The sequence below is a fragment of the Lissotriton vulgaris genome, chromosome 3_1 (assembly GCF_964263255.1).
Source record: "Lissotriton vulgaris chromosome 3_1, aLisVul1.2, whole genome shotgun sequence".
Lineage (NCBI taxonomy): Eukaryota > Metazoa > Chordata > Amphibia > Caudata > Salamandridae > Lissotriton > Lissotriton vulgaris.
Genome location: NC_141689.1, coordinates 1,737,754,359 through 1,737,779,790, shown reverse-complemented (window position 1 = coordinate 1,737,779,790; position 25,432 = coordinate 1,737,754,359). Strand labels below are relative to the sequence as shown.

Below are 25,432 nucleotides of genomic sequence, written 5' to 3'. Positions count from 1 at the left end.
GACCTATTGGTGAAAGGACAGGCAGTGTAGCAATACTTTCTTTTGCAAAACAGCTACCTGACGGTGACAGTTTACTTATTTTACTTAAATAAATATTTGGAAGATCCACCTGCTATGTATTTCAGTTCAGTAAAAAAAGGAACATTAATCTCAATAAACTCTGATACGTCCATCCAAAAACAAACATTTATACATGTTTTTTGCTGTAGAAAACTTGACAAAGAAAGCTACAAGGATTGCCTCTATTACGACAGATATTTCAATATTGGATTATATCGAGCTTCTACAGAGTTCTGTTCCCTCACAAAGGATCAATTGCATTTCTTAAGATGCTATGACAGATTTATACAACTGAATATTATACTCCTACAGTTATGTTTTTTTTATCATGTATACATAGTGTACCTGTGCATGACCCAAAATCATTCTAAAATAAGGTATTTCTAATATGTACTGCAGAAGGTTAGACATTTGTTTTGGCCTTGGGCTCTACAAAATGTAGATACATTTTCTCGTAGCTTATAAAAAACTGCATAACGTTGAATGAAATACTGATTATAAAAGACAACATAATACAGAGACCCATTTTAAAGAAATTTTTAAGCATATCACTTGGCATCTACATAAATTGAACTTATAAAGACACATTGACATGTGCAAATATATTTTCAAATGAGCATTTATAAATGAAGTACCTACTGGGTTCAAAAGGATAGTGAGAAAAAGTTCCCCTCCTTGTATACTTTTGTCTAGTTCTTGAGGGCCTCCAGGATACTCCTTGTAGAAAATCGTATGGGTGAACAGACCACAAGTTTGCCGTGGCAGGACCTGAATATAAAAGAAAACATCCATGTTGATATTTTGCTCTACTTCATTTGTTTTAAAAACCTAAAAACATGTTTGCTAATCCACTGGCTAAGCAAGGTTTCTGATCTTTGGGTGCATTAAAACTGTTCCATGAAAAGCATAATGGCTACTACTGCACTAGGTATGACCAGTTTTATGTACTTTTATATTGTTTGAAAGATGTTCTAATTTGTAGAATTTCAAACAGTTAATTGTTATGCGTCTGAAACTGTATTTATGTACTGATTTAGAAATTAGTAGTAAAAAGCTCTTAACCTTAAAAATTATCTGTAACAGTATTTTTTATATGCAATAGTTATCTTTCTTGTGCTGATAGTCTTCAGATTATGAATTTCATGAATGATATATGTTACATCAAAGAATTTGAAATATCTCTGCTGCCACTGGAATTCCATCATGAAGAAATATTACACAGTAAGGGAGTAACATGCCATCCTCGAGTGTTGCCCATAATGCATCGGTCAATAGTTTACTAATATGAGCCACTCACTTATGTGAATATGTCCAATTGAGACTTGTCTAATACATTGTAAAGTTGTTGAAGTTGTTGAACACACTCCAGCACCGTAGCCTCCATCTAGACCAGGAATCATTAATACCTAGGAGTCAAAATATTAGTTCCACATGAAAGTGTGTAGCGAAAGCTAGTACATAAACTGACTGGCTACATATTAAATTAGATATTATCACAGGAGCGATTGTTCTTCTTAGGTCAGACAGAAAATACTGTTTACAGTTGAGATCAGAAAACTGGATCAAAGGTATTGAGGAAAAAACTGCCAATTGCATGTGGCGTTAACCACATTAGAACTCAATAAAACATTGACTTGACAAGTGAATGGTATGCACCAAGTTTAAAGATATATTCGTATAGAACACTAGGTTGATTGGCAAAAATATAATTGAGGCTGATGCAAATTCCAAACCAAACTATATTCTACTGTATTACCTATCTGAATGCAAGCAAATACATTACACTTTCTCCTTGCAGGTAGAATTTTGTGCATATGTGAAAGCTGTTCAACAAATTCAACTTGGTATGTATACCCTTTCTACCTGATTTAAGAAAATGCAGATGGTTTTGTCCCATTCCTTGTACACATGGTGAACAGTTCTTTTATGCAAAATATTGCCAACAATACCAACAGATGCAGACCAGTTGCAAACTCTTCCTTTATTCTCAGTCTTCTAGGAAGAAACCTATGTTGCAGATAATACACATGTGTACGTTTTCAGTTAAGTTGTTATAATAAGGGAGTCAATGTCCTATCGCTCCATTAATTTTGGTGCTTAATTTTCCGACCTGGAAAAACACCTTGTTACACATTTTTTTGGAGCAGATTCTGATATGCACTTTGCTTAGGAAGGGTAATTGAAACTGTTTTCAAACACGCACATCAAACCATGTTGGGTGATTTGTGCATTTTGTTTGCTGCTCCCTTTTACCAAAGACATTCTCCTTTCTCTGAAAACCACTAATCAGAACTACATATTTTGAAAAATCCTCTCTACTACTCGATTTTCCAAAGTCGGGTGCTCCATTTGCAATCCTAAATATTTATTGGAACTGTAAATATAAAATGATGCCCTAGATATTTCTTAGCACACCTAAGTAGAATTTAGATGCATAAAGCGTTTGGGAATGAGGCTGTAAATGAGCCACAAACATGACATCTTGAGGTGTGAGTATTCTATGATAATTTCAAATGAATAGCTCTAATCTGAAATATTTCCACCTAAAGGTATACCTGTACGTGCAGATGTAAGGTTTGTACCAAAGGAACTGTAATAGCCTCACGTATCAAGCATTTTCCCTCAAATATTTCGGGCAACCAGCTAAAAACGTAGTTAAAAAGTCCCAGAATTAAGGGAAAAAAACTTTCAAGTGCAATATAGCGACTATTTCAATAACATACAGTTCACATTTGGACACAGGTCAAAATAGTGCAAGTAAAAGATTTTCTCAAGATATTATTAGAGTACACAAATACCTGGGGCCTCATTTATGACTTTTTGCCGTAGGGAAGCGCAGCAGGCCTTCCTGCTGCGCTTCCCTACGGCAAAAGAAAAGGACAGAAATGCGCCGTATCTATAAGATACGGCGCATTCCTGTCCTATTCCCCTACGCCGGCGCACAATGGGATGCCTGCGCCAGCGCAGGCACCCTTGCACAATGGTGCAAGGGTGCATGCGTTGCTGGGAAGATTATTTTTGTACAGGAAGGGAAACCTTTCTGTACAAAAATAATCACAAGAGGCTTTTCCTCTTTCTATGTGTGCTGCATTGCAGCACACATAGAAAAAGGAAATACGAGGAGAAATAAAGACATTTCTCCCTGTTGCGCCTCCCAAGCTTTTGGCACTGCTTCAGAGTTACCATTTCTCGTAAATCTGGGGCAGTGTCAAAAGGCCATGGATGTTGCTGGGAACGCCCCCAGCAACACCCATTGCACGCCCCTTTAACGCAGAACACTGCGTTAAAGGGACTGATATTTATCAGGCAGCAGTACGCCACAAAAACTGGAGTACTGCTGCCTGATAAATACCACGCAGGCTTCTGCGCCACGGAACTTCATGAAAAGTGAAGTTCCGATGGCGCAAGGGGCCTCATAAATGAGGCCCCTGATTCACAAACATAAATGCAAAGATTTACATCTCTCCTGAATGGACTTTTACTTTTTTTTTTATACATAAATATTCTCTATAGTATGCATGGAGGGATGCGCCAGGTGCAAGAACCTAGGGGGACAACAGGAATCACATTACATCTGCAGATTTCTCCGCACTCGTGTGGTGGAGAAATCCGCGGTAGTTAATCCATTAATATCTACTATGAATCCTTTAGTTAGCTCTTAATATCCGTATATGTTTTTTTTCAGCCATAAACATATACTTAAGACCCGAAAATACCCTCGTTTCAAGCCCCATGTTTTTAGGTGTCCCGAAGAACCAGACTTTATTGAGTTTTTTGTGCTAAGAAACTCCAGTACAGTATTCTGATTTCAAACTAGAAAAATGTAGAGGTATCTGAATCAAAGGTTTTGTAGAATCACGACCAAGTTAAGATCATTAAAGAATAAGATCATTAAAGAATGCTGTGAGTCCAATACCCCTGGGAGAGTATTACTCAGAATGTCAAACCCCAAAAAGGCATGTAAATGCCCAAACAAAAGATGTGAAGAATATTGTTTTGAACATAAAGTCATCAAATTTAGCTGTACAAAAAGTTTCCTGAAAATGAATTGACCAAAAGTAGGATTCTTTTTTTAAATATTTTAATGTAACTTTGTCTACTGCAACCATTTCATTATGCCAAATCCTCGAGCACTTGCATACACAGGAGGGTTAATACGGCGAAAGTACTTGCTGTTCAGGGCAAATGAATCAATATCTCATTAAAACGAAGAAAGAAAAGAGCCATCAGAAAGAACACAGAGACGGCAACCGTGCAGAGTGTCATTTGCACAGAACAAGAAAAATAAATATTTTAAATGTCAGTATTTTATGTAGGCTCAGGAAAAAACCAACTGCACAATTTTAAACACAGTAGGTGATGTGTTTCCATAGATAACTAAACTGCCATCTCTGTACTATAAATATTTGTGCTTCACATCTGTAATTGAATGCACAAATCTCTACAAGGACAACTGGGCAGTGAATTCACAGGCACACACCTACAGGACTATAGCATGCAGTAAAGCAGTTACTATGTATTATTGCTCATATATGATGTGTAGTATTGTTTTTAAGTTTATATATTTTTGAGCACTGATAATTATGTATGATATGCAAGCTTACACATGATCCAGCATATATAGACTGCATTCATATAATTGCGATTGAAACTAAATTCATATGATGTATTGAAGTGTAGTTAATGTGTTTCAGTTAGGCCACATGGCTGTATAAATCTCTGTCACTCACTTCAGATTCCTCTATGCACACAACCTTTTCCCACAGTCTTTGCAGAGCATATGGTAAGATGATAACATAATGGCTTATTTCCTCTACAGTAGTTTTCTTACTAGTGTTGAACTTGCTGTGGTGGGGACATAAGATTGCAAGAAGTATCTATATTGTTTGCCGGTCACCTGGAGAAAGTCTTATTGTTTAAATGCTTCATAGTCGTTCAAACATCTCTGGATGACATTAGCATAGAGGGTGTTGAATTTGGATAGTGCTAATGTGTAAAGGTAAAGTGAAGGCATTCTGCTGCACACTTAGAAAGAAGAAAAAGCCACAGAGAATTGTTTTTTTGAGGAGCAAGGTGTTCCTTCCTGTCCCTACCGGCCAATTTTTAACTTGTCATAATATATGTCCCAGGACCCTCGTCAGGAGGCCACTCCAACTTGCACCACCCATTGTACCTGTCAGCAGTAACAATACTAATACAACTACTAACCATCACATAACCGACAGCTGAGGCAATTCAACCTATTTCAAGCCTGCAAAGCTATACTATTTGGTAGGTGTTAAACACTTTTACTGTATATATTTAATGAATGATCAACTATTGTGTGCTCATCTCTGAAATACACCAACAGCACCACCATGTGGCAGACTGTCATAAGTGCCAGTGTTGACAATTAAGTGACGGTGCCAAGCAACAGAACCCACTAGCTCCAATTGAGCACTGCTTCCTGCACAAAAAGAATCCTGCCTGCACCACAGGCACCCTGGTTAAGGGTGCCTGCATTGGCACTTGGCAGCCGTTAGGCAGCAGCATAGGCAGAAATGTTCATATATTGGTAAATATGGTGCATTCCTGTCTTCTCCCTTACACTCAGAGCAGTGTAGTGTAGCAAGTTGTATTGCTGTGATGCGTTGCATTGTGGGAAAAGATTGAGAGATCTGGTCCTTAGAAAATGTTCAGATTTTTTTATACTCTGTATAACTTTGCATCTGAGATTGTCAAAACAACAAAATCCGCGGGTCTCATTGAGGGTACGGACAGTGCACTAAGCACAACAAAAGAGAAAAAAAAGCAACTTCTAAGATCAATGGGGCATGAAAACAGTGTGAGTGAAAATACGTTAGGCAGTGTGTGACGTGAAAGGTTAAAATTGAGAAAAAGAATTTATTAGACATCTTGTGGTGTCATAGGTTAAAATACAGTGTAAGCACGGTCTGATAAAATTTACGAGCATGCTGGTCAAAAAATGTGAGGGTCTACATGTTTCAGCCAATCGTGATCATGTATTGATCATGGCCTTCCTCAGGACCTAGGTATTACTTCTACTGCAAACAAATTGTGTATGAGTGAAAAATGTCACGGAAAATACAATTATTAATAGAACGATACAACCAAACTTTCACCAGTGTAATACTTATTGGTAGACACTACAGGGATATTTGGTAGACACCCGTAAGCATTCGGGAGGACTGCTCACTCTCCTGGTAACAACTCAGGGCATCACAAGCAGACAACTGCTCATGACATCTGGATGTCGGTCCCAGGTAGCGATGGATAGAGCGTTGCCTCACGCCCCAATTTATTAGTCACACACTACATAACCTATTTTCACTAACACTGTTTTCATGCGCCATTGATCTTAGGAGATCTAGCCATTGGATTGCACTAAAGACATCTGCGAGCTCCTCCTAAACATGTGCAAGGAGTTGTAGCTCCTTGGCTGCACTAGGTTTGCAGCCAAGAGGAGATCCCAGATGATGAAGCCTGCCACTTCGGTGGGTGATGGGATTCTGTCCTCCTAAATAGGACTCCCTTCGTTTTTTTTTCTTTTTCTCTGTTGTCGTGCTTAGTGCACTTTCTGTACCCTCAATGAGACCCGCAAATTTTGTGGTTTTGACATATATAGAGTGGGGCTTTATCTGCGCAGGTCTTTAAAACTTCCCCTAGACCCTTTTCTTACGTGGTTTTGTAATGGTATTGACTGTACCACTTAGCTTGAATGTTTTGTAATAATACCCTTTAACTTTTCACTGATTTAGAACTCGGTTATCAAGCAGACCCTAATATTTATTAAATTGTTTTTATTCTGCAAATTTTTGTTTGGGGAGGGGCCTTAACACGAAGACAAATTGGCTCAAGAAATTGAGGTATAACACTATATTCGATCCAGTAGACCGTGGAAGAACTGATTGGGGTAAATTTTGGGGTGTCCACTTTTTGGGGTACCGTTTTGCTTCCAAAGATGTCATAACTAACATTATAATGCATCTATGATGAATTTAGGATTACCAAATTCACCTACAAATGCATGAATATTTAGGCCTGCAAATGGAGACTGGAATAGCAGAAAATTCACTGGTAAGCTCCCGTGCAGAGCATGCAGCTGAAGTGAAAGCTCATGCTAAATGATGAACACTTTTTGTGAGCTTGTTTCAGTATTGCTGAAACACATTTTGCAGTAGGGATGTTGCCCACAGTGGTACATCACAGAAGCCATAGGAAATGAGAACAATCTAAACATCACACAAAAAACAATTGTAGCAAATTACCCATGTCCATTCAGCAGGAGAGTGCTAAGGGTGTAGTATGTGGCCCGTTGTGCCTTTTAGAAAAACAGTGAAAAATATAGCACAGTGTCGTCACGCACTTTACAGACAGCACATTTTCCAGTGACTTGTAACCAAATATGCACATATATACAGTTTTGCTGATAAAACTATACAGAGCACAAATGAGGTGTATGGTTTTAGCAAATATTTATCATTGCGCCTTACCGAAATAAGTGTCTTCATTTGTATTAATCTTCTTAAAAACATTTGTTCCTATCACAAATCAAAATTAAAACTGTTTTTCATATCTGCTTTAATTGCTACTGATTTTACAGTTCATTAAAAGGCATTTACGTGTTGTTGTGTGCCATCCGGCTGCCTTTCCTTCACAATCCATGTACCCCAGCAAGACTATCACATTGTTCACTTTACAAAATCCTCTCACTCTGCAGTAAGAGAAAAATAAGTTAACACCAACTTCCATTTTAAAACAAGAATTTCCAATACAATAAGTCTCGCATTTTCGATACTTCAAAACTTTGACGTATGCATTATAAAAGATAATGCCTTTTATTTATGTGCACTTTGCACTTATAGTCGCTGTTTGCATGTTTTCAAAAAACAATAAAATGCATTGTCATTTAAAATGCCAATAGCTCAAAATCTTGCAAATGCGAGATCTACTGCATTGTAAATGCTTCTTCAAGCTTACTCAAGTCAAAGCAAAGCTCTGTTCCACAATTAGGAAAATTAACTTGAAGGCCCTATTAACAACTAGAGAAATTTCTGAGCAGGACTGTAGACCTAAAGCAATGCAGTCGTTATTTTAAGATTAAACAGACATTTAGTTGTGAAAACGAAACACAATTCTAGACTTGTTGTTGTTTCTTTGATTTCCACGCATTGTGGAGTAGCTGTAAAATGGACACTACACCCGAAGTAACTACAGTCAAATCGAATATGTGCCAACTTCTCAACATGTGTTGATTGCGCGTGCACTGAGCATCTTGAGCCATATGCATCAACACATTTTCCCATAGACACAGAATGGGGAAACCCCGTTGACAGCAAGGGTAGGAGCACGGCTGAGACAACAGAGCAGAGGCAGTGGCATGTCCGAGAGCAGAGCTGAAACGGCAGGCATAGTTCCAGGGTGAGCCAGCTACCGGCTATTCTGGGAAAACAAATGCTGGAGCTTGTATGTTACTGAGGGGGCACGAGGGTAGGAGACAGGCTCGTGAAAATGAGGAAAGGGTGAGATTGGAAGAGAAAAGGAAAAGAATGTGTGAGGCAAACCAGTTGGTGGGAGATTTGCCTGGAGGTGTTGCTGCTCAGCTTTTCACTAGAGAATGGAGCGCAAAAGAGTGAATTCAGTCGATTTAAAACGCAGAACTCCACAGTAGGCGAGACTCGTCCGTTCTCTCTACCAGTGCCCTGTTCAAGACTATTGAGGCTTCTGTAATGCGACACTCGAGACTGAGTTTATACCAATTGCACGCCTGCAACTTATCTAACGGACTGCACCAGTAATAAAAATATAAAAGCGGGCACCGTGCTGCATTACAGGAAAAAGCACGTTGTGTGTGGAATATGTAAAAATAACTATACAAAATACTGCTCACAGAGGGAGAGATAACACAGACCGTGTAACACCAGTCAAGGGTCCAGTCCTCATGGGAGGTTAACAATAAAGACAAGGAGGTATTAAGGAGGGACTAACAAGCCTAACAACGACTCCCGAAGCCAGCATTTACAAAGGACAATGGCACAAGCCAATAAAAAATACAGGCGGAGAGTAGGTGGAGCTTCACATACATATTTCAAATACTGCATACTTCGCAGCAGCACATGCGCAGCCCAGGCTCGACCTGAAAATGAAGCAGCAATTTGTTAGAAGATATAGCCTGACATTTGGCATCTATCTTTGAACACATTGGATATGGGACAAGATGTAAGCAAACTTTAACAGCATCTTTAATACTCATTCACCTTTTGAACATAACATGTTTTTTGGAGGGTGCTGCCTCCCACACCTCAACTTCCAGCGCCTATGTTTTTTTTCTTGGGTATTATTGATCAACTACCCATCATGTGCATGTAGTGTACTTGTGTGTGTGTGTTTGAATTCACACACACACACACGTGCTTCCATTTGCTATCAGTTTATGGGGGTTCAACATGTGTGTTTTGTGCTAACGCATCCTCTGATATCACACAAAATATTATGGTCAATATAACAAGAATACATTCACCCACATCAAGCCAGACCTATTGGCACTGGCAATGTTTGGTTGAAATATTTCTCAGTGCATTACATCTCCAAGGCTGTGTAGTGCTTGGAAAGCTAGACAACATATATTTTTTTCTTTTATATGAAACTTGCAAGGGTAGGGAAATATCCATTGCCCAGAGCTCTGGTTTCAGTCATCACTAAACTGACTAGCCTCTATTGGAGACATAGGCTACTCTTTTGCACACAAGGTATGGAAAATGCTTGATGTGCTGGTAAGCTCACAAAGGTACGTTCGTATAAATGGCTTTGATCTTATACACAAGTTTGTTTGCTTCCTATTCTGAAAGGGGGTTTTGAGAGGCAGAGATATTCTCTAATTATCCAATAGCATGACTTAGCAACTGGCCTAAGCTGCTAATTTATTATTGACTGCTCCTGGCAAGTAGCACCCCATAATTCCCCTCATGGGATAATTTACATATCTTTTGTGGATGGTTTGCCCCCAATTGGGGCAGCGGCGCCACCAGGGTGTTTTTAAGTATTGTGGGGGCTGCAATAAGTACAGCAGTCATGCACAAATACTTAAAAATGAACCCTATATTTCCTAGGGTCTATAGAATGTGTCCCCAGGAAAGGTTGTTGATATTTTTAAGCACTGCAATTGCTGAAGAATTGGCTTTTTAGCTTGGAAGTTCAGAGATGTCCTATTGGTTGCCTCTATGACTGCATTATATGGCCTGTGAAGTGTAAAAATAGAGGTTGACACGTGTTTATTGCTTGTTTCGATTATAAATGCTTTAATGCTCATTGACAAAACCAATAGGTTTGCTTTTTATATGTTGACAGTAATTACAATAAAATACATTCTAGAAATTCCCAGAAAAACCTAAAGGTTAAAGTAACAATTACAGTTAGGAATTCTAAAAAAGCCCTAAAAAATCACTGAAACAAATAAAGATTAAAGTGATGGTTATGGTAAGGAATTTGAAAAAAAACTAAAATATTCACTGGAAAAACTAAAGGTTTAAGACCACTGAAATTTGCCATTGATAGTTACCTCAAGTAACTGTAACTCATGTCCTAAAGTAACTATAATTTGTGCCCTTGCCAGTCACAGCTCATTACCTTACATATTACATCGCTCATGACATGTCCTATGACATAATTGATACCTCACTGATGACAATGCTGTACACTGTCCAGGGCATGAGTTGTAGTCACAGTAGGGCACGAGTTGTAACTCATTTAGATAACTATAATTGGTAAATGTCTGTGTTTTTGATCATTTAACTTTAATGTCCCTTCAACCATTGGTTTTTTATTGAATAGACCGATAGATAGATAGATAGATAGATAGATAGATAGATAGATAGATAGATAGATAGATAGATGATGTAACTCATATCTTGAGAATAAAAAGAAAAAATCATATCTTACAAGATGTATGTTTTACAGTAAATCAGAACATGTGATAATATGTACATTACAGGAGAATCCTGCAAGTTTAAAATGTAAAAAGATTGCAAGATGGGATTCTTGCGTTCACTCACTTCTGTTTAATTACATATTAATGTAGTTAGTGCCATCCTTCAAAGTAAGAAATAGTTCAAATGTTAATGACATTGATTATTATAAGTATAGGAAACCTGTTATATTTGATAATATAAGACAGTTTTGTGATAAATATTAGGGCCCATATTTATCAAGGTTTTGTGTTGCCCTCACGCCATGCTATGGACACGAAAACCTGAGTGAGATTTTTCAAGCCATGCAAGGGCCCCTTGCGTGCCACTGCATAGCTTGATAAATCTAGAGAAACACAAGACAGCATAAATTACTGCCTTGCATTACTCTGATGGTTACATACAACAGGGGCAGCCCTACTTGTCCAGAACCTGGGGCTGTTAAATCTTATGAAAACCGCAATGGTTCAAGAAGAGATAGACGAATAACATGTGCCCACAATTTTTTTTAATTATTATTTAATCATTATTTAATATACATATATCACAACAAAAGTGTCACAATACATTATACAAACAAACAATTTGTACTCACCATGTTACACGAAACAAACATATACAGACAATATACAGTGTAAACAGAGAAATAATAACACTGGCAAAGCGTCTTAAATTCAATTAAGTGGTCCACATAAAGACTAGAACCTAACACAACCAATGTTCCTTCCCAATCTGCCGTTTATGCGTCTATGGTGTTTGGGTCCTTACAATTTATTGGACCATCACCAGAACAAAGTAAGTTTTGGAGCAGAAAAAAGTCTCATAGTCTGAAAAGATAAAAATATATGTATGATGAGGGGCAACATATAAAAATTAGGAGCACAAAAATAATAAATAACCAAAAGCCAAGTACTCAAGTTATTGATCACTAGTCAAACCTTATGGATCGTCTCAGAGAGTTTCCTTTAAAGAACAAAAATATTATATATTTAAAAAGTTTCAACATACTCGTGAAAAAATAGCGAACAGAAGAAAACAGATTGGCCCGTTCTCCTCTCGGCTCTCAGAGCAGTTTTGAATTTTGGCTATCTGAGCACCTTTAGCACCACCACCAAGGGTCCAGGACTAGAGGGACACCACTTAGCGGGTTAGGACTCACTCATGCTGGGCCAAGGTGCGGTCTCAAGATGGTATTATGGCACTGTGACTCTGAATAGGAGACCAGAAAACTAGCCCTTACAGTCACTCTGTTAGTCCTTGGTTGAGGTGCAGAAGTAGGACACAGCAGCAGGCTGTCCTATGAGAGTCCTTCTGCAGGATCATAAAGTGTATTGAAGAGCGGGTCTTAAGGTCACCATTTCATACATGATTCCTTCTTTGAAGTTGTAGAGGTTTCTGTGCAATGCAGGGATGACAAGCCGTTTGTGTGAAGGTAGAGCATAGCCTATTCCTTTGCAAGTGGGGATGTGTCCAGCTAGACTCCCCATCCCTACCTGTCAGCAGACCCTTTCTGGCACACCTAATCCTTCTATTATGTGACAGTCTGGAAGGAATTCACAAAGTCTAACTTCCAACTACACAGAGTCTTTTGCTCTAGAGCAGGTTGCAGGCACCAAATGGCTGATGGCAGGAAAGTGTCACAGAATAAAAAACACATTTAGGAGTTTTTCACTACTAGGGCATGTAAAGCTTAAAAGTACAAGACCAACCTTAACATTTCAGGTACCCTGCCCTGTGGGCTACCTGCGGCCTACCTAAGGAATGACTTGTATGCAATAAATGGGGAGTTTAAGGTTTGGCAAAGGAGTTATATTGCTGAGTAAAATTGTAAGCTTAAAACTGAACTGAATTCAGGCTGTAATGGCATGCCGGGGACATGTTTTAAGGGTCTACTTAGGTGGTTGGCACAATAAGTGTTGCAGGCCCCTAGTAGCATTTTATTTACAGGCCCTGGGTATATGGTGTACCATTCTACAAAGGAATTATAAGTACAATTAATATGCAAATCAAGTGTAAGGTGATTTTACCATGTTTAGGGGGCTGAGCACAAGCACTTTAGTACTGGTTAGCAGTGGTAAAGTGCACAGAGTCCTAAGGCTGACAGAAATAGATTCAGCAAAAAATGGAAAGTAAAGGGGAACAGTTTGGGAGTGACCCTCCAGAGTTGACCATGTCCTACAGACCCATCCTGAGGCTGTTGCTGTTTCTGTGTTTTGGCATTGTTTCTCTGCTACAGAAGCGTACATCACACCAACATTTTCTTATTTTGTCAATTCTTCGGGGATGTAGCTCTCACAGTATTGATGCGTTCTTGTATAAGTAGCCAAAAATATATTTTTCTGACCTCTGGCACAGAGAGTGAAGTTTTAGCAAACCGTTGGCCATTATGTGCCACTCACTCCTAAAGTAAAATGCCAATGCCTGCTCATTGAATATGTGTATGTGTTTATAACCCACTTATTCAGTCAGTCAGTCAGTCAATAGGAACCTTATTTGGTTTGTTACACGCTTATTCAGTCGCGTTACCAGCCGTCGCCATGCAGCAAGTTGAGGCATGGAGACAGCTGGTAAGGCGACTGAATAAGAGTGGCAGTCAGGGAGGATTCCGAACCAGATGTCTACCGCCAATACTGAAATTTACTTCCGAAGAAAGGTGACAGTAGGCTGTATGCATATCACACGTTGGCTCCCTGAAGTATAAAAAGAAGGATACTCTTGACGGTTGTGGAGGATGAGAAATAGTTGAACTGTGGTGGATCTTTGAAAACTCATGCACTCAGCTGCCCTAGTCCTGATGAGGCCCGAGAATAATAGGGCTGAAACGCCTCGACATCCATTTTGCAGACACCCTCGAAAAATTAAATACGTTGGAAATTTAATTAGGAGTATTACAAAAAAAAAGAGGTTGAAGCAATAAACCTCTTTTGCTCCTTTGTTTTGGGTGATCTTCTGTCCCAAGGAATGCCTTTTGCAAAATACTTTTAGAAGCATCCTTTTTTTGATTAAAATAGGACTACGACATATAAGGAAACAAAACGTTTGTTTGTTTGTTGAAATGTAAATATTGTGTGTATATATATATTTGTCTTTGTAATGTATATGTTTGTATATATATGTTTTAAAAAAGAAGAAAAGTTTATCTACATTCAATTTGAAAAAATGGCTCAATAAACAACATTTAGTAACTGTTTGGAGTTGCCTATGGTTTTTGATGGAAATAAGATATAGATTTTTCATTTGATTAACTAGTACAGGAAGGGATAATGTATTGATCTCTTCTATCTAGCTTGTGATTATCTATCCCGAGGCATTACTTTCTTTATTGGATGTTGCTACAGTTATCATCCTTGCATGAATTTTGAGTTTTCACTATAGCCTGTGTGTATAATCCCAGAACATCATGATGATAATACCGTTTTACTGGATCACACTATTTTACATCTTTGTCTCTGTAGATGACTGTTTTCATTGCAACCCTTTTAACAGCAGTGTCTCTATTAAGATTTTGTGATCTCAGCCTTTCCTCCTGCAGTCCCAGTGCATACAGTTTATGTGGAATGTCCTACCTGATTAATTCATAAAGGGTTACTTCAAATAGCATATATTTGCAAGTAACACGTACAAAAATATATTTTATCACATTCAGAACATTGTTGTTAGGCTTCATTCATCTTCTCAATATTAACTCACAGTCTCACTTATTTCTTCTGTTTCACTTCCATTCTTAGGTTGTTTCACCCATTACATTTCTAACAAGTGGCTGGTGTTTTTTATCTGTCTTTTCTTTATGTCTTTACTTCCAGGCACTGTGCCAGGCAGTATGGTACTCTGCACAAGGTAGCTGATTATGTTCGGCTTCCTAGCGGCCTTGTTAGGAGTGTAGCTGCTATTTACTCTATCTGATAATTAAAGATTTCACAGAGTATGTTATTTATCGGGTGTAATAAATAGCTTTCTGGGAAATAACTGGCAGACTTTGGTGTCTAACATACCAAGATCAGCATGATAAGATAAATACCAAGGGCCTCATTTATAAAAAGTGACGCATCGCTGCGTGAAAACAGCGATGCGTCACTTTTCATTCCGCCCTCCTTGCGACACCTATGATGCGTCATATTTACAGTATGACACATCATTGCGCAAGGAGTTACAGATACGTCAGTATTTTTGACGTATCTGTATGGCACAAAAGTGACGCATTGCTGAGGTGTGTTACAAAAGTGACGCAACTCCAGCAATGTGTCCTTTCACATGGGCAAGCCCCTTGTGAAAGGGCCTGTGTCATTCTTATGCCTGTTGTGAAGTGAGGCGTAAGAAATTGACACATTTGCGTCCTAGAATTGACGCAGTGAAATCTATAGGATTTGACTGCGTCACTTCTTTGACCTTTTCCTGTGTCAGAACGCCCCCCTGCATACATTATACCTGGCACAGGTATAATGTAGCACAGGGGTTTACAAAGTGACGCATCTACCTAGATGCGTCACTTTGTAAATATGATGCAACAAAGCACATTTTTGACGCTGCTGGTGCGTCACAAAAAGTGACGCACCACGGTGTAAAAGTGACGCACAGCATCATAAATGAGGCCCCATTTGCTTTTCCTCTACCAAATTTCGGCATGTTTGACCAGCCGACATGTAATGAAGGTCGAGGTATTTAACACTCAACTCGTAACCTCCGCACAAACAGGGGTTTACACAGGGGTCGGAAATCAACAACCCACTCGAAATCAGCCCCTTAGTGTTTTGTGGTTCTTCTTTCCATTTATAGCCCAGCCTTATGGCTGACAATTATGGCTTGGATTAGCTGCTTGAGATTAAGAAGAGGCGTGAAGAAGGTTTATACTCCGCTCAACCGGTGGTGCTCATCAGCCCTCTAAAGATGTTAATACCCATTTGTATTGCATAAGCTTTTCGATTCCCTTCTTTTCCTCTAGTGCGATTAAACATTTAAATACCTCCCTAAAATGTGGACAACAAATAGAGGAAAAATTGTGTTTAAAATATTGTGGATAACATCCATTTTATTGTATTTATCAGTGTATTGAGTGGTAAAACAAAAGTCATGATTTTGCCTCTAAAGTTGTTTTGGAGGGGCCATCTTTTACGCCAACCACTGAAAAACTCGAATCTATGCACTTTTTAACTTTTTTTGTACTATTTTCATTCAGTCACTCCCCTCCCTCCCTGCCTCCTTCGTACCCTCTGATGTGCTTGTCCTCATCTCCATCTCTATCCCCCTCCATGTCCTTTTTTCAACCCTCTAATGTCCCCTTTTCTCTTTAGAGATACACTCCTCCCTTCCTTCCTACTTGCTTGAGAACTATTTTTTCTCCCACCCTACACCTTGCCCCCCCTTGCTCCATCAGAATTGTTGTTCTTTTAGCTGCCTCATTTTTGTTTCTGACCTGCTCTGGAGACTCCTTCCATGACACTGGCTTGTGCTCCTTACTGTTTTCTTTCTCCAGGTCAGCAGTGCTCATTTTTTCAGTCCTGCCCTTTCACCCTCTAAGGAGCAACCCCTTCTATTCTTAACGTTTCAGACGTTTTGTGATTTTATTGCGGCTATGGAAAGTGAAATTGGTTTATATTTTTGTAATGATTTTCTACATTTTATCATCATCAATTTTGTTATTTCCAAGTTTTTGGGTAGATTTTTTTTTAATTTCAAATGTTTTTATTAAAATATAAAATGTGCATATCAGAGATTATATATACAGTACAGTATAGTAAACATAATAGAACTGCGGCGTCGCTGTCGTCAGAGGAGAAAAGGAAGAATAAAGAGGGTGGGGGGGAGTTTCTTATCCAGTGTATGGGGTGTTCAGGTGTGCGTCGAGGCGTTCCCACATCACCTCCTTAGCATTGTGCTCCTTTGAAAACTTGCCGCTTATATTGTCTGCTCCTCTAAGAAATGTCATGTAACCCGATGATACATGGGTTTTTACTGCAAACCCCTGTGATTCACAAGAGCCCACTGCTAATTGTAGTACCGTCATAATCAGGTTCATTTCCATGGTTTTTCACAGTTTCTGGCAGCTTGGGAAATTTACAGAGTGGAAAGCCTCTATTGTGCAACATTTCACCTTGGTGTTAGACACACACCAAATATAAAACATCCTTAACCGCAGAGACAGAGACAGCATCCTGCAAGCGGAAGGGAAAAAGTCTACCACAGTATGAAAGGCACAGTGCCTATCTATTCACAGGCTCATACGTAGCATTCAAGTCCTGTATAGAAATAAAACTTGGCTATATCATCTGAAATGTAATATGATCCTCTTTTCTGTCAAAATGAAAACAATGAATAAAGATCGTTCCAGGTTCATTGAAACCCATATGGTACCTGGTGATCGAAAAGAACGTGGCAAAAACTGAAAATGACCCACCTGTTAGTGTCCAAGACTTCGATAGAGAAAAGGAAATAATTAAATTACAAATTCAGGTTGGGCAAAATACAAACATGTAAAACCATTAGAGTCAGATGGGCTGACTTTAGTATTTTGTAGGACTTTGTGACCACCTTTAATGCTGAAAGCGTACACGCCTTTCTAAAATAGGAAATGGGGAGGGTCAAAATGGGGAAGCCAACGATGATGGGTATACCCACGTCAGAGAATGATATACAATTACCAGATAGCAACAAATCTATCTCTCTGCAAAATCTACTCTATAAATTACTACTTCGGGAAAGTGACCACTCAACTTTAAAATAAGCATGCATTGGCTAAGCCTTGTTCAAAGTTGTCTAACCTTTAGCACATTGTGATGTAATACCTGATATGTAAACACTGTTTCAGTGTGAAGCAGTCTCATAGTTAATGGCCCCTGGTCAGTATTTCAGATAGGGTGCACTGTCCTTTTAAATGGGTGCACCAGGAACAGACTGTAACAGTACTCCTTAGGACAGTAAATGTGCTGACCCAGGTGCACCCATAAACTCGTGCACACCCTCGGCGCATTAATGATTCAAACAGCCATTCCCCTATTATTATGTAGGAAGCAACCATGCCTGTGTTTCAAAGTGGGGCATACATCTATCTGCAGGCAATTCAACGAGGGACTGAACCCACATGAAAGTGGATATCTAAAGGAGTCATTGAGACCAATATATCCCCTTCAACGGGGCAACCAAGGGGGTTCACCCAGTGTGTTTGTGTGGCACCTCCTTGTTGTGCAAAGTGGGTTTGGCTCCTAATAGCTCATGTGCCTCTGTGCCTGTGTGTAGTAATTCACTTATGCCGTCTCAGCTAGGTTGGGGATGCAACTCATTATGTTGTGTATGCGTCCCATGATGATCTAATGTGGTGGTAGGGGTTGTTTTGGCAGTTGGCGTTCCAGCTGTGCCTGGTAAGACTGCGGTGTGGTGTTCTACCTCTGCTTGAATGAAGCTTGTTACAGAGCAAAGAAGTGTTCGAGTGTGATACCATTCGCAACACTATGTCTGCAATAGGGTGCAGGCACAGAGTCAAAGTGTTTCCTTATTTAGAAGGGGTAACTGAGGGAGTGCACCCCTGAGATTGTGCCGTGCTATATGTGCACCATAGTGATCTTTATTACAGAAGGAGCCATGCAAACATCTGCTTTCGCTTTATGTATTACCAAAGTGGACAGCGGGCACAGAAAGTAGGTGCATAAGCCTGTTGTGCCCGAAGGACTTCGTGTAATATGGCCTCAGATGTGCTATATAAATAGATAAATAAATACAAATAAATACTGGCTATTCTTGAAAATGTAGCTCAGTTTGTGATCCATCTGGACAAAGAAGACGTTCTGGAGGGAAGGCTAGCTAGTTGAAATTCAAATCTGTTCTGCCATATTACTTGCTGTGCTCGAAAAATCTCAACATTGTAGCTCTGGAAGGAGAGAAATCCTCTAAATAAGTACCATGCCGTTCTGGTGTTCTGTACTGTAGTAGTTTATTATTAAGAGGTCCTTTACCAGGATGGCTATCTATGTACCTTCAGGGTAGTACAACAAGTTTGTCAATGGTACTTTCTCCTCCTGTTACTACATCAGTAAAAGCTTGCATCAGTTGTGCCTGGTCTCGAATCTGTAGTTCCTCTGTCCTTTTAAACCTACTGTGCATCATACATTTGAGCCACACACATGGTAGCTGGAACTTAAACACATAAACTTGCCATTAGTGCATTGCTTATTGTAAAATCATGGGCCCCCTCAGCGGAATGTGATGAGGAGCACCCGAGTCTGTGTATCTCATCTCACAGAAATCCTTTGGCATTGGCCAGAGTGGGGGCCACTGATGGGCTAGGAGCCTCTTTAGGGGTTGAGACCACCCCTGCGCTACAGGGGTTGCAGGTGCCTGCATTACCTGGCGTCTTTTTTAATGATCTCATTATTATTCTCTTCAATCAAGACTCCTTAGTTCCTAACCTGGAGAGAATAACAAAGGCATGCACAGCAGGCTTTATGTGCTATTTATGTTGCTGTAAGAAAAGAGTCACTAACCTCTGCATGAAGAAAATGGCAGCAAAATGCAGGCGTAATGGCAAAGGAAGTCTCCCGAAGTGATCGAAAAACCACACCAGGGCACTGTCCCTCTAAAAATGAACTTTGATCAGAAACTACGAAAACATTAAGAAGGTTGCTTGTCTCCATTATGTGTTAGCTACCTAGCATTCTCCCAGGGTTCTTACCTACTCGTTTATTTTCTTTCATTGATAATCTCCTTCAACATATTCAGGGAAATAGCTGGAATTCTTGAACGTATCAAAATAAGAGCGAAGCCAAAATGCGGACTTTGTTTTTTATTTATTTATTTATTTAGTTTCTTATATAGCGCAGGAATTCGACCCCCGAAGGGGTATCTCCGCGTTTGCGTTCTTACCACAAGCTGGTGGTTAGCATAAAGACAATCAGGCCGGAATGGTGGGAAATGACCAGGTCAGAAACAGGTTTGTTGCCACATTTATTTAACGACATACTGCCTAGCAGTACAGATGTGGAGAACTTAACTGAGTTAATTTGTGTTTCTGTTATACCATCTCCCTTCTCCTTGTAAATATTTTGCGTATTTTATTTCTTCTAGAACCCTGAAGTGACCAAGATTGTATGTGGCTCTGCTCAATAGGTGTAGACTTTCCTGTGAACACATGGAAATTGGGTTTTGATCTGGGTTTTACAATGAATTTCCAGTTTTAAGTCTTTGGATAACATCCAGTCTATGTACTTTTATAGGATGTGCGTCACCCGGTAGAAAGTTCGCCTGCTTTGTCTATCCTTGTGCTCTTTACTTATTCCAGACAACAATTGTTTTGAAGATGATTTATTCGTGTGCTTTGTATTTATATCTCTCCATATGGCTTGCTGTAACAAAATATGACAGCAAAATATATTTCAAGAAAAATGCAGGAATTTACAAGTGGTGAAAATAATATGTTGTTTATTCCTGCCACAGCAGCTGTTGCCAAAAACAAGAAAAAAGAGAACATTTTGTGAGACGTTTAGGAGATACTGAAGACTTATGAATTTCCCCCGATTGTTTTTTTCTTTGAATAACACCCTTACATTTCTAAAAGAAACATTCAGTGTGCTCACATTCTCCCATATGTAAACACGCCCTATAATTCACTTCCCAATGCAGTGGCAGAATATATCACATCAGTCATTGATCTTGAGCGCACCTTTTGAAAACAGAAAAAAATCCTAATGTATCTACTACATTATCAGAGTACTCAGGAGCGGAAACCTCTCTGCTGACAGTGGCGGCCACCACAAACAAAGGGTGGTAAGGTGGGCGGAGATAACACGTGGGGGGGAGTGTTGGGTGTGTCGCATGGGGATGTTAGAAATAATATATTTCAGTAAAACGTACTGATAGCCGCCTTTCCTCTTCCTGGTACCAGTAGCCCTTGGGACAGACTCCCATCCAATCCCTGTGCTGCAGTGCAGTGCAGGGATTGGCCTAAGCGGCAAGGAAGACGCTCTCCTCAGGCCAGGGATTCTGGGGGGGTTTCTCCAGCCTAGCTGCTCAATGCAATGCAGCCGAGCTGGAGAAACCTAAGTGCACATGTATGCCTGAGATGGCCGATAAAACACCCATGAGCACTTAGTTAAGGAGTCTTCCACCCCCTCCCATGCCTCTGCCCCGCCCCTCCCTACAGTGCTGGCTCAGAGCAGGCAAATGCAAAATAAAACGATGCAAGTACATCATTTGATTTTTCCTTTGCTGGCTCTGAGCCAGGCAGCGGGATGATGCTCCTCCACCAATGTCTGCTGCCGATTTGAATTGCGGGTGGCGGGTTCTGCTACTCCTCGCACTCAGATATACCATGATATTAGTAAAGTCGTATGGTTGGTCATTTGTTAATATTGTCTGTTGGGAATCTTTCTTTGATAAAGTCCTAGTAATGAACAAAATGCATTAGCTGGCTGTGACGTTTTTAGGTTTCGCCTGGCGTCACTGCGCAGCAGTATTCGCGCAGGCGAAATCTTTTGAGCTTCAGTAGGGGGCTTTAACCCGCCTCTATCTTCCATTGGCTAGCTCCATAAATGAAATATTTAAACATGAAATATTAGTCAATTAAGAGGCAAAACAATTGTCATGTAAGTGGCACAGATTATTATAGAGCAACATTATAGTTTATTCAACTAAACATAATAGGTTTTTGAACGACTGGTATCAGAATTCATACATTTGAAAGTTTTTCCTATGCGATAATGAAGAAAAAAGACTTTTGGTGAAATAACATATTTACCTAGGATCACACAATTTAAGTGGGGCAGCTGTGAATTATCCAGGTTTTCTGGTTTCACAATGAACACATCGGTCAGTAAATGGTTATCAATTTGTCTTTCCTTATGATAGGGTTTTGGTTTCACCTATTTGTGCACTTTTCTGCTGTTTTGTTATAGAGTGACCTCGACCTGAAGTTACTTGAGCCTTTATATGTGCACCAGTTACAGTACACAAGGTAACCCAACAAGGTGTGGTTGGGTGGATGGAGTCTGTGAATGAATGGAGTTGAGTGGTGGCTAGGTGGATGGACTTAGTGGGTGGATGAAGTGTGTGTGTGTGTGTGTGTCTGTATCTGTGTGTGTCTGTGTATGTGGCTCTGTGTATGTGTGTGTGTGTGTGGCTCTGTGTGTGGCTCTGTAGGTATGTATGTGTGTGGGACTGTGTGGGTCTGTGTGTTTGTGTGTGGCGTTTGCAAGAGATTAAGCTATTGGCATTGTAAATGACAGTGCCATTTATTTATCTGTTTTCAAAACCAACACATACATAAAAATGTTGTCATTTACAATGCCAATAGCTCTAACTTTTTCAAATGCGAGACCGTTGCATTGTAAATGCTTGTTATAAAGAATGACAAGACAAGTGTAGAATGAAATGTGACACATTTTACCAATATCAGTTGTAATTTGGTTCTTCTGGATGGATGGAAGAGGAATGTGAATGTTTCTTCAAATACCACGGACAATCGATTTTTAATTTCAATTTACTTTTTTATGAGTACTACCCTCTTACAGCCAGTTGCAAGATATTCCCGAGTAGTTCAATGCTACTGACTAAAAAATAATAATCCTTAAATATATGAAAGCATTGCATTGACATGGTTTATTTAATTGCACTTTCTTAAAAACATGGACTATTAAAGTGGACATTTGTTAGATTTGTTAATGATGAAAAACCAGTTTCATTTGAAAAATGCATATTTAATAAATCATAAATATTTTTATGATTAAAATGTTTTGACTAAGACGCTGTTCAGTCAGTTAACATGTTAACAATGAAGGGTTTCATTAAAAATCAAACATCTGCAAAATGTTCACATACTAGAAATTTTAATCTTTTTTTACACCTGACATGGCAACTTAGGTTCTGTGCGAGCCAGAGGTTTTTCAGATATATACATTGTTCTATGAGCGGATGTAATTTCAGTGCACAAATTGGTGTAGGTGCATTGAAATTGATCATGAATACTAAGGATCTCAGTACGGGTCGTGTCATTTCACAGCCAGTGTTAACTCGGGGTGGAAAAATGAAAGTCGCATCTGTAAGTGTCAGGCTCTGAAATTATTGGGTCTGAAAACTAAGAACCTGACAATTCTGTATGTGCCCGGAAATGCCAGGCCTGGGATATTTGCTGCAGGATGGTGGCTAAGAGCACCACTGCCCAGTCCCCTTCCGGCCACTGCTGAAGTCTGAGGGGGGCATCAAATATTCCCCTCCAGCAAGCACAAGCGTTTCTTGCACAACAGCGCCCCCACTGGCAGCAGGATCGGCTTTAACACCTGTGGCGCCCTATGCATCAATGTTTGTTGGCGCCCCCCAATGACCACATCTACCATGTATTCCCTCACTACCACCATTTAACAGTGCTTCTCAAGTCTCTATATCCACTCTTTCTCAGACTGATTCAGTGTTCTACCAGTGTAGGGTGTCAGAGCCCTTTAAATCACACACACACATTGGCACAGAGACAATCATACGTGTGTGAATCAGTGTACAGGAAATGTTACATAAGATACTGGACTACAAGGTGTAGGAGTCACATGTCATCTATAGTGGTAGGCAGTATAGTTTGAGGTTCCTTGGTCTGGAAAAGCACAAATTACGAATTTAAAACATAACATCTTTGTTAGGAATTCTTTTTAATAAGAAGAATTGATTACTATACAAATGAACCCTTTTTGCAAGTTTAGGATATTGAAAGACAGGGCACAAAGTCATTTAGATCTGAAATGTATCTTGGAGTATGCATGGAGCTCTTTGATGACAATTAATAGCTCACTATGCTATATTAGGATTTTAACTTATAAACTGTAAGTAACTAAAGGATACCTGGGACCCAAGCAGTAGCCCACTAACCTATTTACATTACAGGAACTTTGTGATCTGCATGGTACACATTCTTTGCAACAGGTATATTAACCCACTGCACTACCTTAATATGAGTTAAGACTTCCACTAGATAAACCTCCAATCTCTCTCCAGCAGGAACATTAATCACTGGAGTGAGCTTGACGTTTTTATTTATGGTTGACAATTGCTGGAAGCAAGGAACACAGTAGCAAGTGTTTTTAAAACGAAAATTACTTGCAAACAGTGTACCCCCACCCCAAGTCAGTGCTGTTTGTGGTGGCACAGATCGTACTGCCCTAAAGCCAGCCCTGACTGGCAGTCCTGCACACACTGGGTCCGATTCACAGAACTAACAACAAAATCCTAAACTTACAACTTTTGGTATTCACAGAAGGCATTTAGTTGTGTTAAATTAGGATTTTGTCTTAAGTTAGGATTTTATCTTAAGTTAGGACTTTGTCCTAAATTAGGATTTTTGTCTTAAGTTAGGATTTTATCTCAAATTAGGATTTTGTCCTAAATTAGGATTCGTCCTAAATTAGGATTTAGTTTTAAATTAGGATTTTGTCTTAAATTAGGATTTTGTCTTAAATTAGGATTTTGTACTAAATTAGGATTTTGTCCTAAATTAGGATGTTGTCTTAAATTAGAATTCTGCCTTAAATTAAACTTAACTTTAACTTAAATTTGTCTTAAATTTAATTTAGGACAACATCCTAATTTAAGACAAAATCCTAATTTAGTACAAAATCGTAATTTAAGACAAAATCCTAATTTAAGACTACTAATAATAAATGCTTTATTTGTTGATTAATTAAAAGCATTACAAAAACAAAAATACATAACAAGCACAAAGTCTGATTGAACAAATATGAATACAATGCCAAAATATAACATGCCCGACATCGGATTAACCGTTTTCCAGTTTTGTAGGTAAAGTGCATAAGTACATGTGATAGCAGCTTATAATTTCCAGTTAAAATATAACATGCCCGACATCAGATTAACCGTTTTCCAGTTTTGGAGGTAAAGTGCATAGGTACATGTGATAGCAGCTTATAATTTCCAGTTAAAGGGCAATGAGCTCACATGATAAAAATTAACATTAAATTGCTAAATACAAGCAACCAATATAACTAGATTTCTAAAATGACTATAACTATTAGCAACAGCGATACAATAGTATCCCAACATCAATACTAAGGTGGCCTGTGCTTTCAGCAGCAACTAAAAAATACAATACATTTTCCACTGACAAAACTAAAGTGCCGCGTGCTGACAATAACATAGTTACTAATACATTTTAAAACTGATCTGTACATTATAGCTTATTAAACAACAAAAGAGTGTCGTGAAGGAAAAGTGTATGAGCACTAGACACAGAGAAGGAAAAATCACCCTGAATAAGTCACATTGGAAATCAGTAGGGATTTTTCAGGAAGCCCTCACTCACCATCCTGGGTGGTGACATGCTTCATCATCGGGCCCACCAGGAGAAGCCAAATGCCTCCCTGGTGTGCTACAACGCCAGATTACTGTGGAGCTGGTTCTTCATGGCAAGGGTGTCAAAAAGAAATGTG

General features: G+C 39.3%; 1 protein-coding gene across 1 annotated transcript in view; it reads right to left on the bottom strand.

The window, feature by feature from the left end:
* LOC147728380 (N-heparan sulfate sulfotransferase 4) overlaps positions 1–25,432 on the bottom strand; it is a 1,294,254-nt gene that overhangs the window by 673,170 nt on the left and 595,652 nt on the right. Inside the window, exon 6 of the mRNA XM_086963276.1 lies at positions 700–828. Within this exon, the coding sequence (XP_086819402.1) occupies positions 700–828 (129 nt within the window). The remainder of the gene's footprint in view (positions 1–699; positions 829–25,432) is intronic.